The following is a 17,685-nucleotide window of genomic DNA, read 5'->3' on the forward strand; positions in this document are numbered from 1 at the left end:
AGCTCGGGAACCCTGGGGACCAGGTCACAGGAAGGGCTTAATGGGGTCTGCCAGATGTGGGGGTGTGAGGATCCCTCAGCATGACACCCAGGAGGGGGCGAGGCCACAGCTGGGGGTACCAGTGGAAAGACAGGGCCCCCAGGTAGTACCCCCGGGAGCCCCAGCAGGTTAGGGGCAGGCAGAGAGACCCGAGTGTGGAGATACACAGAGACGCACAGACTCACGGAGGCAGAGGAAGGGGGAGAAGACAGCCTGAGAGAGGAGGAGGGAGGGAGGGAAATACGTGGCATGGGACACGGAGTCAGACATGGGCACATCTGGAAAAATAGAGGAGGAAGGAGAAGGAGGCCAAGAAAAGGAGAAAGAGCAGAGAGTGGCAGGAGCAGAGATGGAGGCAGAGACAGTGATGGGGAGAGAGGGTCAGAGAGCTGGAGAGCCAGAGACCGCAAGAGGGAAGGGGAGCTGGGAGCAGCGAGCAAAGGGGGCCACCCCCCACTCCCCTACCTCTCCGGCTCACCCAGAGCCAGGGCAGCTTTCAGTTCCGCCTTGGAGACAGAGAATGGGCCAAGGGAGGGGCCGAGGGAGAGAGCCGCACGCCCCAGCGCAGGAGACACTTGAGGGGCGCCGGCCGAAGGGAGGGTTAAGTGCCAGTGACTCAGAATGAGCACAAAAGCAAGAACCCACGGAGAGGGGTCCAGGCAGGGGGCCCTGGCTCTCTCTCATTGTGTGTGTGCAGCGCACTCGGAGAATGGCAATGACCTTTGGGGCTGGAGCAGAGAGAAAGCCAAGAATATAATGTGGTGGGACAGTCAGCTGGACAGACAGGCACAAACACACACACAAGGCAAAGCACGTGATGCTCAAAGGGGGCATGAAGCCACCTAATGCTCCAGAGAGAGGCTGTGACAGACACCAGATGGACAAAAGCCACCCTCGCACAGGGTGAGAGAAAACCGGGGCAGGAAGTCCTCAAAGGAGGAAGGGAGACAAGGGAGGGGACAAGGAGACCACAGGGCCAGGCCACCCGGCCCCTCGCCCACAAGCCCCTCTCCCTCCGTGCCTGGAGGGAGGCACCATCCCAGGCATAGGTGACCCTGGAGCAGGGACCAGGCTTAACAGGCAAAGGGGGCTGAGGCCTGGAGGTGGCGGGGACCGGGGGTGTGACCACAGCAGGTAGGACAGATGTGGTCAGTCGTGTGTTTGGAGAGGTGATCTGGGCGGAAACAGGGATGGCCGGCCAGTCCAGGGGCAACAGCAGGGAGGCTGGCAAAGGGGAAACTGGCAGTGAGATCAAAGAGGTGGCCATAGTAGGCGGCTCAGGAGGGAGGAAGAAAGACCCAGCTTTGGGCACCAAGGCACACAACTGGCGCAGGGTGGCCCAACTGTCCCAGGAATAGGAGGGCCAGCAGAAGGGAAGTTCAGCCTTCCCAAGATGGGGGGAACCCTTTGAGACTCAAAAGGGAGCACCGTGGACGAAGAGTGGTCTAGCCACGCAATGGAATACTATTCGGCCAGGAAAAAGAGTGGGCCCAGACATGTGCTCCAACGTGAATGAACCTCAGAAACTGCATGCTAAGCGAAAGCCAGACTCAAAAGGTCGCATGACCTCTGACACCATTTACACGAAATATCCAGAACAGACAAATCCACAGAGACGGGAAGCAGACTGGTAGTTGCCCGGGACAGGAAGGGCTCAGGGGAAACGGGGACTAGCTACTCAGTAAGTATGGGGCTTTTATTTTGGGGTGGTAAAAAAGTTTTGGAACTAGATAGAGGCTGCATAACATTGTGAATGTACCAAATGCCACCCAATCGTTTCCTTTAAAATAGCTAATTTAATTTATATGAATTTCATCTCAATAAAAACAAATTTTTAATTAAGAAAAAGTAGGAGTTCGCCAAGCAGGCAAGTGAGGAAAGGGAGTTCCAGGTGCAGGGACCGGCACATGCGAAGGTGCAGAGGTTCAAAGGCAGGTGGTGAGGGACGGGTGCGGGTCATGGGGAGGGACTGGGAAGCAAGGGGAAAGGAGGGCAGAGGAAGGTGGGCTTGAACGCGGGAGGAGGTGGAGCCTGGGGGGCCACGAGGTGGGAGCGTGCGTGGCTGGTGCTGCCGTGCAGAGCGGTCACTGGCGCTATGTGGAGAACGGGTGACAGGGTAAGACCAGAGACAGAGGGACCGGAAGGAGGCAGGCACCTGAGCCACTCAGGTGGGGGCTGGTGAGGTGGAGGGGAACAGTTGTGGGGGGAGCAGATGGGGAAGGGCAGGGTGAAATCAGGCGACCAGGTGGGCAAGAAGAGGCACCGCCTGCACCCTGGCCAGGCGGGACTTAATAAATAGCTGGGTCACTCAACAGACAGGTACCAGGTGCCTCCTACCTGCCGGGCGCTGCTCTAGAAGCTGCGGACATGGTGCTGAGCAGAGAGACTCTCCTTGCCCTCCTGGGGCCGACAGCAAAGTGGCAGAGAGGGTGGCGTGAGAGACCAAAAGTAACCAATAAGTCGATGTATGTGGTGATGGCCACGAGTGACAGGTGCTCTGCAGACAAACACAGCAGGGAAGGTGGTAGGAGGGAGACGGAGGGTGCTGCTTTAGACTGAGTGGTCAGAAGGCCTCTCTGAAGAGGAGACTTTGCAGCAGAGGCTGGAAAAGGCTGAGCGAGCGCACAGATCTCTGGGAAGAGCACCCCCAGCAGCGGGGGCAGCCATGCAAAGGCCTGGAGAGGAGAGCAGCGCGCCCCATTAAAGCAGAGGCCGAGGGCAGGGTGGCTGGGGCGGAGGGAGTGGCGGGTGGGGGCGGAGGGGAGGGCCTGCTGTGGACGGGTGCTGAGTGCTTTTTCTGTTCTCCACTGGGCGCTCCTGGAGGGAGATGGACCCCCGTGGGGACAGGGCGGTGGAGGGAGGAAAGGAGGCCTATCCAACCCCCAGCCATGCCCTGCCCACCTCCAGGGTTTGTTGATCGAAGACCGAGTGAACCCGGAAAGTTTCTCCAGCGCACCCACTCCGCAGCAGAGAGGCCACGGGAGGGGCCGAGTGAGGAGCTGACAGACGCACACAGACGCAGGCCTGACGCAGGAAGGAAAGAGAAGAAAGCTCGAGAAGGGCTCAGAGGGAGAGAGGGAGGGGGCCAGGGAGAGCGGGAGCAGCGAGGCGAGACCCCCACACTGCCTGATGACGCACTTGCCCGCACAGGGAGAGGGGTCCCCGGTCAGGGCGCCGCGCATGCGAGGTGTGACGGCACGCCGCCTGATGGCAGGCTTGTGAGGCCGCCAGGCACAGGCAGGGATGTGAGGTCCGGACAAAGCCCCCAGGAAAGGGTACGCGGAGAGGGGGGTGGGGGGAGGTGAGATGTGAGCTGGATGGCAGGGGGCAGGTGATGCGCGGCCACGAGACCGACAGGGAGCCCCCAGAGAGAGAAGAACACTGGGACAAAATAGGTAGACACAGCCAGAGACACTGTGACCTTCACAACACATGGGGAGCCAGCCAGGAGGCCCCCCAAAAAGCACAGACATCCCCGCAGATGCTCATCACCGCACAGACAGACACACGGAGACACACAGACAGATGGCTGCCGCAGAGCAGGAGACGTGCAGGCAGCAGCTGACGCTCCCATTCACACAGACAGAACCAGAAACCCAGGTAAGGACATGCAGACTGTCAGGTACGCACAGGCGCACACGGTGGGCACAGAGAGAAACAGACACACACGTGTACAAGCATGGACACATCCATGGACACACAGACAGACAGGAGGACCAGGGGCTCATACACACTGGTGCACAGGGACAGAAGGACGAGCCTCAAACCAGCTGACAGGGACAGGCACATGCAGACCCTCCCTCCAAGACAGATGGAAACACACACCCCGACATGTGGAGAGCCGAGGGGCGGACCCAGGGGTCGGCAGAAGGGAGAGTATGAGGATGAGGAGAAGTACCTGAGGCCACGTGCCACACCCAGCCCACCGGGCTCGGGGTCCCCGCTCCCCGCCAGGGTGCCAGGCCACAGAGACATTTCTGGCCCTAAAGCCTGCCCCACAGGGGGCGCGTGGTCACTGTGTATTGACTGAATGCACAACCAAGTTTGCCTGATGTAGGAGGGTCCCTCTGGAAGGTCAGGTGCGGGCTGGGGCACTGCAACAGGTGACAAATGACAGGAAGCCAGTGGGGGGACTGGAGCATCAGCCAGGTGGGAAGGCAGGGCCCAGACCAGGGCAAGGCGCTGGGTGAGCAGGATGTGGGCAGGGAGGCACAGGGGGCGTGGCCCGAGCCCGGGGTCAGTCCTGGTGCAGGAGGTGGGTGGGCAGGGAGCTCTGCAGCCCGGGGTGGTCCACGCAGAGGGCCAGGAGAGGCCCAGAGCGGGCGAGGGCTCCAGGCTCGGTGGGAAGAGGGGGGTTTGGATGTGAAGACAGCCCCTGGGATGGGGAGGGGAGAGGACAGGTTGGGGCTGGGGGGCGGGGGGGTCCTGCAGGAAGAGAGGTGGACCTTGGTGGGTGGATGGGTCTGGGGTTCAGCTCCGAGATCTCAGCCAGAGACCCCCGTGGCAGCTGGTTGTCTCGGGAGCAGAGAGAGTTGGAAGAGGGGTACAGGAGGTGTGAGGGCAGGAGGAGGGGGACCAGACCAGGGCTGCAGCTGAGGGGGACCGAGCTCTCAGGACCTCTCAGAGAGAGTGAAGGAAGGGAGGAGAGGGGGAGAGAGGGAGAAGTAGAGCCAGGCTCCCCTGGAAAAATCTAGATGGAGCCCCCAGGAGCGGGAGAGAGAGGGAGGGAGGCAGAGGTGGGGGAGGCAGGGAGTGAGCGGGAGGTGGTGGGCGAGCGGGACATGCGCACGCGCACACACACACACACACACGCACGCACACACACACTCACTCCTGCAGGGCCGCGCAGAATAGAGGCAGAATTCAATAATGACTCGGAGACAGAGCAGAGGGAGCAGGAGAGAAGCGGCCGGGGAGGGAGGGAGGGAAGGAGGGGAGAGAAGCACACCCCGCGCGTCCCGGGAGGTACTCAGTAACTGTTGCCTGAACCAGGGGACAAAGACAGGCAACTCCCAGACGGGGTGCAACCACTGAGAAACTTCCAGGACAGACAGACAGTCGCACGTGTGCACGGTGGGAATGAAAACCACGTCGACGGTTGGAGTTCAAACACTGAAAGGAAACGGTAGTCGAGTCAGGGCAGCAGTTCCCTGGAGGGTGATGGGGGGGGGGGTGAGCGAGGCGGCCGTGGGGGGCCAGGATGGTCTGTTCTGGCTCAGGGACATGGATGCACAGGTGCAGAGGTGTGCATTCTATGGCATGTAAGTTACGCCTCAATTTTTTTTTTAAATGAGAGGGAGAGGATAAGAGAGGAAAGAAAGGTGGACGTGACAGGCAGGGGGACAGGAAAGGACAGACACACACACGTACTCTATTCCCAGGTAAGAACAAACCCTGACAAAGTCTGATGAAAAAGGAAATAAAAAGGCAATGAGACGGAAAAGGTAATAAAAAGGACAATGAGAGAGATCCCAGGGGAGACCTGAATTGGGAGGGTGTCCACGGGGCAAGAGGGAAATCTCCAGCCCTGGCCCTTGACCTGGGGGTGGGGGCTGGTGGGGGTTCCTGGGGCAGGTGGCCTGGCCAGGGTAACCTGTTGGAGGTGGGGTGAAGCAGGCACATGGGGGGAGAAGGGGCGGGGAAGGTGCCGAGTCTAGGGTGGGCCTAGAGGGGTGCAGGGGTGAGGTGGAGGCTGGGCATGCCCGCCGAGAGGACCCCCGCAGCAGCATACGTGGGGGGGAGAGGGAGGGACAACAGTGGACCCTGGAAGGGGCGGTTAGAAAAGGGCCCAGAAATAACTCTCGGACAGACAGATACACGGATGGATGGCTAGAAGGATGGACAGACGGACAGACCAACAGAGCTTAGCCATGGAGTGCAAGCAAGCACTGGACAGACCTCAGAGAGGGGTGTGGAGGGAGACCCTGGGAGAAGCGGGGAGAGACAGGTACCAGAGCATCTGGAAAAACCAAGATGGAGCCAGAGAGGAGGCGAGCAGGGGGCACGAGTGAGAGGAGGTTTGTCTCGCACACACACACACACACACACACACAGTCACACTTACACGCACACACGAGGTGTTCGATGGGTGTCAACTGCCCCCAGAGGGGGAGCAGAGGGCCAGCTGAAGGGGCAGAGACGACGCACTGACAGCTTGCCACCCCGAGCTCCCCCCCCACACACGCCGCCCTCCCGTGAGCACCGCACGCAGAGCCGCGGCAGGTGTCCGAGACTCGGGGCGCTGACCGAATGCAAGTGTCTCCGAATGAACACGTAGGCCTCAGACCCCGCAGAGAAGGGGGCCGGGCAGGGGCCTCCTCTGTCCCTGTCTGCCTCTTTGTGTGTCACTCACACACACACACACACACACACACACACACACACACACCCCTCAGCCAGCAGGAGCAGCTGCTGCTGGGACGACTGTTCTAGGAAAAGCTGATGGAGTGAAAGGAAACAAAACCCCCAGCCCATGGCAGTGACCCCCGGAGTAGAGCGGGAGGCGGGGGTGGCAGCTGCCTACCCTGGAAACCCACAGGCCAGCAGAGACTGGGAGGGCCGAGGCTCGGGGACAGCCAGGAGCCAGACCCTGGCTCGGCCACACAGACACACGCACACGCCTGACAGGCCCTGTACACCTGTTGGCGGGGGCCAGAGGGACAGACAGGCACACACGCACGCACAAGCACACCTATGACAGCCGTCACATCCTGATGGGGAAAAAGCTAATTAATGTCAGGCGACGTTAAGCTAACACTTAGAGGCAGAGAGAGGCGAGAGAGGATGAAACTAAAGGAGGAAGACAGCAGGACACAGAGAGGAAGGGAGGCGGTGGGAGGCTCGCCGACGGGGCAGAGGTGCGGGCACAATGCCAGAGGCTCGCCGACGTCTGAACAGAGTGGGCCGGAGAGCAGGGTTCCGAAAGAGAAAAAGAGAAAACCGAGGCCGGGCAGAGCAGCCGGAGCAGGGGGCGGGGGGGGGGGGGACGGGACGGAAACACCGTGCGCCCCTGCCGCCCTGGGCCCCCCTCTGAAGAGCAGCCCACTGGGATTTTCAGACAGAAAGAGCAAATGAAAGAGTGATGCCCCAGGGGTGGGAGGGACCCTCTGCTCAGCCCCTGCAGGATTCAGGCGACAGGGAGGGAGCCAGCAAGGGACCAATCACTCACCACACACACCACACACACCACACCACGCACACCACACATAAGTCACATATGACACACACACCCCACACACACACATGCCACATCCACACCATGCATGTACCGCACACGCACACAGGAACCAACTCAGCAAGGCCAGAGCATGCGGACATGTACATCGGCCCTGGAGAGAAGGAGAAGGCGAGAGAGAGACATGGGAGGTAAACAGGAAGGGCAGGAGCCTTCTGCGTGCCTCTCTCGCCCTCTCCCGGTGTCTGTCTGTATGTTTGTCTGTCTCTCGGGCTCCCTCACACGGATCTCGACCCCTAGAAAAGGGGAGGAGGAGGAGGCAGAGAGAGGGGCACTGACTCCGTGGCAGCCGGCCCGGGCCCTGCCCAGCTGCCCCCTCAGGGCCTTGCACGGCTGTCCCGCTGCCGGGGGTGCCCCTTCGCCCCCTTCCACTCCTGGGACTCCCACTCACTCCCAGGCCTCCCTCAGCTCCTCATTAGAGGAGCTTCCCTGACCCTCTGTCCAAGCTCGGGGCCCCATCTGTACACCCTGGGACCGTGGGCCTTTCTGCATCTGCTCTGTCCGTCTGTCCTTCTAGACAGTAAGTGTGAGTCCAGGGCTCCTGCCCAGCAGATTTCCTCGCCCATGACCCCTCAGCCCCCACCCAGGGCCGGGCACTCAGCGGGTGCTCGACGGAAACCTGCTAGAGGAGGGAAGGAGTGAACCAGGGAGCAGCCACGAGCTCACGCAGGGACTGACAGCCGAGGTGGAGAGCGTAAGTGAGAGAGGGGGCAGAGAGGGGAAGGGAGAGACCCAGAGGGGGATGGGAAGACAGGGGCGGGCACATCTGGAATAATCGAGGGGAAGGCCTGGCGGGTAGGGGAAACACACACAGGCGGACGGACAGGAACAGCTGCTCCGTAATGAGTGTTTTCAGGGGAGTCTGAAGGCCTGAGGGACGGAAGGAAGCTCCGACCCGTCCCCAGCCATGGCGGGGTGTGGGGGCCGCAGGGAGCACAGCCCATGCTGGAAGTTCGACCAGCCCGCAGATGCACGAGCACAGAAGGCCTAGGGGACAGACAGGAGCCAAGACCCCTGTTCCCTGGCAGACACGCAGACACCAGCTGTTGGTCAGGGGAAGTGAATGCACAAACGAGTGCACTCGTGAGCAAGGGACCCCGGAGAGAGAGACGAACCTGCCAGGGTGAGAGGGGTGGACAGGGGTCGTGGCGGGGAGTGGCCTGGCACATACATTGTCTGGCTTTGATGTACTGGAACAGAAGTCAAGGGCAAACCACCGCAGGGGGCAGGATGGAGCAATGGAAAAATGCAGAGAGGTAGAAGGCACCAAGGATGCTCAGCCCTACATGGAACAGCATTGGCCCGGGCCTGGCACAGAAGAGCAGCTCAGTAAATCAACAGGCCACAGTACATTTAGGGGGCCATGAAACTGTTTTAATGAAACACAAGGCCTGGGAATCGGCCCTCCACCTTGTTTCCACCCGGCGGCAGCTCTGAGCTCCTTGCCCCTAGTTAAGGAGCAGTTACAATTTATACAGTCCTAAAATTACATTCAGCCCTTTGAAGGCAACCGCAAGGCTGATGTGGTTGCCGGTGAAAATGAGTTTGACACCCATTTTAATAGATAAGATTAAATATACCAATATTGTCATGAAATACAATTTTTAATAGTGTTGATAAAGGAAGGGGCCCACAAAGGCAAAGCTAACCGGGGCCCACAAAAATCATAACCGGGTCCTGGTTGGGTGTCCAGCGTGGGACTGGGCAACTCAAGGCTAAGTTTAGGATAGACCCTCATGCAGGGGGTGCCAGAGCCAAGGAAACCCAGGGAAGGGGCAATCAGGAAGCCTTCTCAGAGGAGGTGAGATTCCCAGGCTGAAGGCAGAAGAAGCGATGCTGGCAAGGCCTCCATCAGGGAATCAGCATGCCATGGGTAGCTGGGTCCAGCCTGGAAAGGCCTGGAACAGCAGGAGGAGGGGGCTTCCTCCACCAGAGACAGAGGGCTGTGAGCAGGGCCGGGGCCAGGGGTGAGGAAATGAAGGGCCCCAGAAGAGTGAGGTGAGTGACGGCTGAGCCTCCCAGGACAGGTGGCCCCGTGCTGGAGGCTGGATGGAGGGTGGGAATGACAGATGAGTCTGTGGGGCTGAGGATAAGGTGTCCAGGGAAGGGTCACCAGGGAAACCACCCATGAGGGGGGCCTTGAGACCAAGGCTGGAGGGAGCGAGAGGGGCCAAGATGAGGAGTGAGCAGAAAGTCGCCCCAGAGGCCAAGGCCAATTCCAGGAGCCCTGGGAAGGGGGAAGCGGGTGGGCGAGAGGTTCTGGGCAGACGCACGCACTCGCTAGGGCACACGCACAGGAGGGCGGCAGGAAAGAGCAGGAGGAGGAGGATATTGAACGAGGCTGCAGGGAAGTGGGCACGGGAGGGGCAGAAAGACCCGCTGGCACTGGGTCGCAGCCACAGACACACGGACACGCGGGCACACACACGCTCTCCCCTGGGGATGGGCAATCAGAGAAAGAGACGGGACATTGAATGAGACCACAGCAAAGGGGGGACAGTGAGGGGGCTGGGCAGAGGCAGACACAGATGAAAGCACAGGCAGAGCCTGGCAGGGCACACAGACCCAGGGGCCCCTGGGTCACCCTCTGAGGGAGGCACAGATCGGGGTACTGGGTGGGAAGACCGCTGGAGGGCGGGCGGGGGAGGCTGGGGGGAGGAGAGCAGGAAGGAGGGCAGATGCCCCTTCCCCACCCCCAAACACCCTGTGGGTGCCCCCTCCCCCAGCTGTTCCACCTCTAGCTCTGTGTTTGCTCCCGTTTTTCTCTGTGCAAACCGAAGCGTTTTGGAGCCCCCAAGAGAAGAATGGGCAAGAAGACAGATGAAAGAAAATGCAGACGACGCATCGTGTGTGTGGCTGTGTGTGTTCACCCCCGTGCGCTCGAATGCACCTCCAGCACAAGGTCCGGGGCAGAATTCTACGAGAAAGAGCCGGGGGGTGGGTGTGGTGAGAGGGGCAGAGGATGAAGGGAGAAGTGGGCGGCAGCAGGGGGTGCAGCCTGGAAGACGGGGGAGCAGGGCAGGACACACAGGGCGCGTGCCACACACTATTCTCAAACACACGTAACAGGTGCTGCACACACCGCACACACCGGAAGTGCAACAGTGGGAGGGAGCTCGATGAGTCGAGGGAGAAAGGGAGGGAGGGAAGGGGCCGAGAACCACAGACACACCCGGCACGGACACACGCACAAACATGCGCATCACACGTCCGCACGGACCCACGGCGGAACTGACTGGGCCCCAGGTCACTCTCCAACACGAGGTGGACACACGAACGTAGGGAAGAGTAAACAGGCCAGCCCTGACTGGTGTGGCTCCATTGGTGGGGCACCATACCACAAAGCGAAGGGTCGCCGGTTCGATTCCCAGTCAGGGCACATGCCTGGGTTGCAGGTTCGGTCCCCGGTCGCAGTGTGTACGAGACTCGACTGGCCCATGTCTCTCCCTCCTGTCGATGTCTCTCTCCCTCTCTTTCTCCCTCTCTCCCCCTCTCCCTAAAAATAAATAGATAGAGAGATAAATAAAATCAAGGAAGGAAGGAGCCAGCAGCCTGGAGTAAGAGGCAGTACGTGTGGACCAGAGGCGAGAGAGGCAGAGACACGTTCGGAGACAGACAAGGAGGCAGAGGCGGACGTGCAGAGAACAGGTGACGGGACCAGGTGACAGGAACAGGCGCACACCCAGAAGCCTGTCCCGTGCTTCTAGATGGGAGGGATGGGGAAGGGAGGGCAAAGTATGGCCTCTTTTTGTGCTTTTCAGTATTTGTCCTCTGCTGTAAGGAGTATTTTCCCCCCTTGGGGTAAACATCTTATTTTCCCAAAAAGAAAAAAAAAACTGCATGCAGAATAAGAGAAAACCTCTAAAATCAGGAAGAGAGGAGGAGGGGACGTGGGGTCCCAGGTCTCCAATCCTCTGACGTGAGCTGGAAACCAGGCAGGGCTGAGTGGGGAGGACCAGGCAGGGGTGCAGCGAAACGGTGCTCCCAACAGAGTGGAGTCTCTTGCCTCTCCACAACCTGCCTCTCTCTCGGAGAGTCGAGCAAAAGCAAACTGAACAGAGGCCCAGAGTGAGGGAGTCAAAACCAGAGGAGCCGAAGACAAGTGGACCAGACGGAAGGAGCTTTCCTGCCACCCCTCCCCTGTGGGCCACACGTGGGCGCGTCGGCGAGAACTGCCCCGTCCCTCCAGGTTCTCATTCTGGATGGCGAAGCGCCTAAACCACCGCGGCCACCCTGCAAGTTCCGGCAGGCCAGGGAAAGCTCCCAGAGGCAGTCATGGCCCCAGAGATGGGTTGTGAAGGATGAATAGGAGTTTGCCAGGTTGCAGAGAGGACAGAAGCATTCCCAGTCGTGGAAACAGCCTGGGCGAAGGGTTGGTGGTGTAAGTGCCTGGGGGGGGAGTCAGAGGCATCAAGATATTGATAAGGAAGAAAATCTGAAAGGGAGGGGGAGAGAGAACAGAGGAGATGGCAGCGAGGCACAGAGAAGAAGAAAGGAACGGTGAGAAACAGACACATAGAGAAACAAAGACAGCAAGTCAGAGCACACAGAGACACGCAGAGGAAGACCAAGGTGTTGGGGGAAAGGCAGGTTAAGGCAGGGAATAGAAAGAAACACAAAGAATTGTCAAGACAGCGATCTTGGGCCACACAGATGAAAAGAGGGCGGGAGAGAGCTGGAGAGGAAAAGAGAAACAGAGAGACAGGATCGGAGAAAGGCCCACAGAGAGACACAGGGGGCCAGCGGAGAGAAAGGGGGTGCAGGGCTTTTCCCGGGGGTGCCTCCAGCACACAGACCTGCTGGGGACACGGAGGCTGCGTAGGCGCATTCTGACCACCGCGGAGGCGCTGCTGAGTACTCCGCCCCTGCCAGGGCCAGGGTGCATCACCAGCCCGCTTGCAAGGGGGCCCTGCCGGAAGTCTCCTGCTTGCCGGGTGCACTCTGAACCCGTCCAGGTCCACCCAGACACACGCTGCCCCACGCTCGTCCACGGGACCAGTCACACACATTGGAGCCACAGCCCAGGAGCCCGCAGGGTCAGGCTGGATGGATCTGGGTTTGTGTCCAGGCAACACACACAAATTCATGCACGCTCACTTTATACCCCATTAATACCCAGGTACACCCACACCCCAGAAGCCCACAGGCTGGCGCACTACCTGGACACGTGTGTGTACAGACATGCAGACCCGGGGGCAAACAGGCCCCTCTACACCCGTATGAACACAAAAGCACACACATCCTAGGACATACCCCCCCATGAACAAACAGAAGACCCCACCCCAAACTCCCACCCATGCTCCTTGGGAGCTCCTGTTCGTGCTCCCAAGTCATGAGCACACCCATGGGGTCTCAGGCTTGTGAAGATGGTACTGAACAAAATAATATCCTGATTTTGAGATTTGTTTTTAATTACAGTGTTATTACGGCCAGAGGTGGCTCACAGATAGGTGTGTGATCTGATGGAAAATAACGTCTTCATAGGGACTGCTGCAAACGACCTTCCCAGGTTGTGCCCATGGGTGGTGGGAGAGAAGGGAGGAGAGGAAGGGTCCTGGGTTTCTCTCCGGAGAGCCCAGGGCTTCAGTTGGTCCCACCCCACCTCCCACCCAGCCCGGTGCTCCTGGGAAACACACAGCCACCTCTCCCCACGACCCCACCCCTCCCCCAGACTGTCAACAGTCACCATCCACCCAGGGCATGAGTTTGAACTGCTTACACCTGAGGACACCTGGGTTTCACCTGGTACATCTCAGACACAACAAGCAAGGCTCCTGCCAAACATGCTCACTCCCCGAATGCAGGCCCAGGTGTGCACACCTGGGCAAACTCCAATCCCGTCATGCCCAGGCCTGAAGTTCTCCAGGCCCCAGAGCTGCCCACACCACATCCCCTCTGACCGCAGCCTATCCTTACCTCCCACCCCCTTCCCTCGCCAGCACACAGTAGCTGCTCAATAAACCACTGGCTGAACTCTGAGGTCTGTTTGTGTTTAATCAGACAATATGCAAAGTATTTACAACCAATTCTGGCTCTCCCCCCTCCCCACCCAAGCCTGGGCCATGGAATGTGGGACCCCCAGGCCCTGCCCAGAGCTGGGGCCCCCCAGCCTCTGCATAGTCATCTGAAATCTACAAAACACTATTTGTTTGTTTGTTTGTTTGTAAAAAAAGGACAGTATCAGGACACCTTCTACAAAGGGCCTTGGGCAGTTGGGAAGGGATGTGAGAGCTCGCTGTTGCCCACGAGCCTGGACGTCACCGGGACAGACAGGAGGGGACGGGGTCACAGACAAGGATGAGAGGGGAGTTGAAATTCCACGGGCAGGCACCGCTTGGCCTCCGTCCCCGCGGCAGGGTCCGGCCGACTCCAGAATCCCTGGCAGTAGGAATGTTATTGCTGTGAGGGGGCTGCGGGGGAAGTGTTGGATGTGGGGGGGGGGGCAGAGGAAGGGGCATTTTTACATGTTAAATATGGACACACATGGGGAACACACACGTGCACACACACACACACATGGAGGCCCTTGGCCAGCTGCCCGCCAACTGTCGGCCACCCCCTTGGAGGGGAGCGCACTGAGGCCCAGGCAACAGCCACCACACACCCGGAACGGCAGAGCTAGGGCCCACACACGGTCTCCTGCGCCCCGGGCTGTGCTCACTGTGTGATGTGAGGCCACAGGGTCTGGACAGGAGTGGACCAAGTGCAGAGGTGGCCACGGCCACCTATGGAGGCAGACGCTGCAGCCAGGAGAAGAAGCGAAGTCCACCCGAGGTCACACAGCCAGTCCTGGTGTGTGGCGGTGGACACCCTCCTCTCCGCTCACCCCAGCCTGCATACTCCTTTCCTTGCTCCTGGGTGAGGGGGTGACACTTGGGGAGAAGAGCAGGGGCCAGGCATTGAAATGACATAGGACAAACTGGGTGGACGACCTCGGGTTCCCTCCTATGGTCAGGGCCAGAGCTTCCCAACCACTCAGATCTTCTATTTTGCTTGATTGCTTCCAGAACCTGGGGACTCATCCCCTTTCATGGCTGGCTAGACCTGAAGGTCAAAATCCACCCACATTCTGATTGAAGTCTGCCTCTTACACCTGCACCTTCACCCCTCATTCCTAGCTCAGCCCCAGCGATACCTCCGCTCTCTCCCCGCAAAGCAGCCCCACTGCACGGGAAATGGCAGCAGGATCTCTGCTGTCTCTAACCTATCCTCTGGCCCCTTGTCCCTTGGGCAGCCACAGTCTGTCCATGATGCCGCTGAGGACAATTTTGTTGGTTCCTGAGGAAGACAGAGGGAGCACCGGGTTCTGATCCCACCTCTACTCTGAACTGCTTCTTCAGACTCCGTTTCCCCATGAGTCACAGGGGACATGGAATTGATTATCCCCAAGGGTCCCCTGGACCTAAGAAGGGCAGGGTTTGAGGGGGTGCCCAGCCCACCCACCATCGCGTCAGTCTAGGCCTCGGCCTGCCCTGCCCGGGAGCCATGGCAGAGGGGTCTGGCCCCAGCGGCCTCCACCAACAAGTGATTCAGAAATGGGCGGCCAGGGGCAGGGTGTCAGGCAGGCTGGCGGCCAAGGGCCTATCGCTTTTCTTTGGAAAGGCTCTCCAGCCAGCTCTGGAGACAGAGCAGGGTGGCACGGAAGCGGGAAGGAGCCAATGTGTAGAGTAGGTGGAGGCTGGGAAAAGGGAGCCCTCGGCTCCAGCCCTTCTTCCTGGGTCCTCCTGCCGGGGTGCGCAGAGCTCCGGGAGGGGCCCAAGGAGGAGGCGTGTGGCTGGAGCAGGAGCCAGGACATGGTGGCCGCGCCCTCAGGGCTGCCCCAGGCCCCGAGCCCTTCCGTGCCACAAAAGAGGGAGAGGCCTCACCACTGGCGACTCAGCCCCATGGAGAGGATCAACAGCAGACAGGCAGAGGGAAGCGGCACCCCATCCTGGGGGCCACCCAGCCCCAGATCCAAGCCAAGAAGCCAGTCTGGCCCTGCAGCCTGCTCCCTATAGGTTCTCTCCAGGCTGGTACTGGGGCTCCGTGGACGTGAAATAGTCCTCCAGGAAGGCCTGCAGGTATTCGAAGGTGGGTCGCTCCTCCGGCTCCTTCCGCCAGCACTGGCACATGAGGTCGTGCAGGGACTCGGGACACTCAGGGGGACAGGGCATCCGGTAGCCCCGCTCCACCTGGTCCAGCACCTCACGGTTTACCATCCCTGTGGGCAGAGGGAGGAGTGAGAAGGCTGGCTCCGGAAAGGAACTCGGGGACAGGGGAGCTGGTGGGGACAACAGAGGGCTTCCCGCCAGGACAGGGTGGGGGTGAACAGTGGGTACACCCCTTCCCCAGGCTGGGAGCCCTGACCAGAGAGAACCTAGAGTCAGATGTTCAACTTCTTTGTTATGCAGACGGGGAAACTGATACCCGGGAGGGGGCCTAGCTTGTCTAAGGTCACCGGGGCGGAAGGGTTCAGGGACCAAAGACGGGCTGTGGCGAAGCCTCTCACCGGGGTAGGGCACCCGCCCCTTTGTGGTGAGCTCCGTCAGCAGGATCCCGAAAGACCACACGTCTGACTTGATGGTGAACCGGCCGTAGAGGGCGGCTTCTGGAGCTGTCCACTTGATGGGGAATTTGGCGCCTGCAGAAGCAAGAAAGGTCAGTAGGTGCCTTTCCCATCCCCACTTGACAGCTAAGGACGCCGAGGCTCAGAGAAGCAGCAGGGCTTCCCACGGCGGACAGCGCCCGCGCACCTTGCCGGGCCGTGTACTCGTTGTCCTCGATGAGCCGAGCCAGGCCGAAGTCGGCCACTTTGCACACGAGGTTCTCTCCCACCAGGATGTTGGCCGCACGCAGGTCCCGGTGGACGTAATTCATCCGCTCGACGTATGCCATGCCTGAGGCGATCTGCAGGCAACACCCAGGGCTGGGGTCATCCCCGTGACAGAGGGCCGACCCAGCACCCTGCCCTTCCCAGTTCTTCAGACAATGAAATTGGATTATAATCCAATTTCATATAATCCAATGGTATTGGCACCAAAAGGAAGGACCGGCGCCCAGCAGGAGGGAACGCAGGACAAAGGGCAGAGAGAAAAGGGAAGGCACAAGATGACATGCAGCCGGAGAAGTGGAGTGACAACGAAAAAGAGGCCTCAGACGCTCCAGAGACACAGATGGGTGCCAGGTCGTGCCTGCTATCCCAAATGCCCATTCTGAGCCTCAGTTTTCTCATCTGTCAGTTGGAATAATAGCCGTTCCTACCTCTCCTGGTTGTGATAAGGATTAAGTGAAAAAAAAAATGGTTGTTGGGCCAAAACGTACTAGTACTTGTTTGTTGAGTGAATAAATGACCTTCACATAGAAGAAAACTGAGGCTTAAGACCCATAGCAAGTCCGTGAATCCTGCTGCCCCACTAAGGGCTCTTCCCTCCACCCAGAACCACTGCTTATAGCACTATAAGTGGTCCCAGTGATACGTGAGGCGAGATGGGTGAGCGTGAAGGCACCAAAGCAAGCTCCAGGAGGGGGCACTCAAGAGGCTAGAACTGGCTGAGCCATGTGGGTCTCAGTGCTCAAAGCCAAGGGCGTAAAAGGGGCCGACTCACCTGAGCTGCCATGTCCACCAGTTGAGGCAGCCGCAGGTACTTGCCTGTCTCCCCCTTGAGAAAGTCCAGCAAACTCCCTGGGCAGAGAGAAAGCAGCTCTAGCGCCCTCCCTGTTTCCCTGAGCCAGGAAACAGCGATTCCCAGGTCCCGTCCAACTGCGGGGGTGCTGGCCTCACTTCAACCGGCACTGCAGAGTTTATGTGAACCCATCTCTGAAAAAAGCCTCACTCGACATTCATCACTCAAAGGCAAGCAGAACAAGAAACCATGCGATATTCACCTCCAGGTGAACAGAAACGATGGTCCCTCCATCAGTGGAATACTACTCAGCAATAAAAAAGGAACAAACTGCTGATCACATACAAGAAGGGAGAACCTTGGATATAAAAGATTGTATAAATGAAGTTATGGAGTAAACAAATCTAGGATGACAGAAAGCATGCCAGGGGTTGCCTGGGTTTGGGGCTGGAAGATACCGCCTGCACAGGGGAGCAGGGGCCTGTCGGGATGGATGGAGACCTCCTATGTCCCAATGGTGGTAAGGAATATGCCAAGAGTCCAGCTGCTCAAACTCATTGCCCTGGATGCTTAAGGTATGTGTGTTTCATAATATATAAACTATGCTTCCAAAAAGGAGAATTTTAAAAAGTAATTCATTAGTTTTAAAATTAAGTAAAGGTGAAGCTAGAGACTTGATGTGGCTCGGCTCAGATGATTGGAGGGAGTTCTCTTTCTGCCCCCAAATGGCAAACGGGGCCATTTAGAAAGCCAGCATCATAGACAAGATGCACTGTGGGAAATCATTAAAAATAAAATGAAACAAGAAAG

The 17,685-nt window shown here is 59.1% G+C and overlaps 1 protein-coding gene across 5 annotated transcripts in view; it reads right to left on the bottom strand.

The window, feature by feature from the left end:
- Positions 1-13,247: 13,247 nt before the first annotated feature.
- Positions 13,248-17,685, bottom strand: part of SRC (SRC proto-oncogene, non-receptor tyrosine kinase) — a 54,564-nt gene continuing 50,126 nt past the window's right edge. For 4 of the 5 annotated variants that reach the window (XM_045832907.1, XM_045832904.1, XM_045832905.1 and 1 more), the window contains 4 exons: positions 16,858-16,934; positions 16,006-16,159; positions 15,762-15,893; positions 13,248-15,473 (listed from right to left, as the gene is read on the bottom strand). In XM_045832907.1, the coding sequence (XP_045688863.1) occupies positions 15,265-15,473; positions 15,762-15,893; positions 16,006-16,159; positions 16,858-16,934 (572 nt within the window). In that variant the 3' untranslated portion in view covers positions 13,248-15,264. The remainder of the gene's footprint in view (positions 15,474-15,761; positions 15,894-16,005; positions 16,160-16,857; positions 16,935-17,685) is intronic. The other variant, XM_045832908.1, reaches the window with a different exon arrangement.

The sequence above is a fragment of the Phyllostomus hastatus genome, unplaced genomic scaffold, assembly GCF_019186645.2.
Source record: "Phyllostomus hastatus isolate PE091 unplaced genomic scaffold, TTU_PhHast_1.1 phas_contig_17, whole genome shotgun sequence".
Classification (NCBI taxonomy): domain Eukaryota; kingdom Metazoa; phylum Chordata; class Mammalia; order Chiroptera; family Phyllostomidae; genus Phyllostomus; species Phyllostomus hastatus.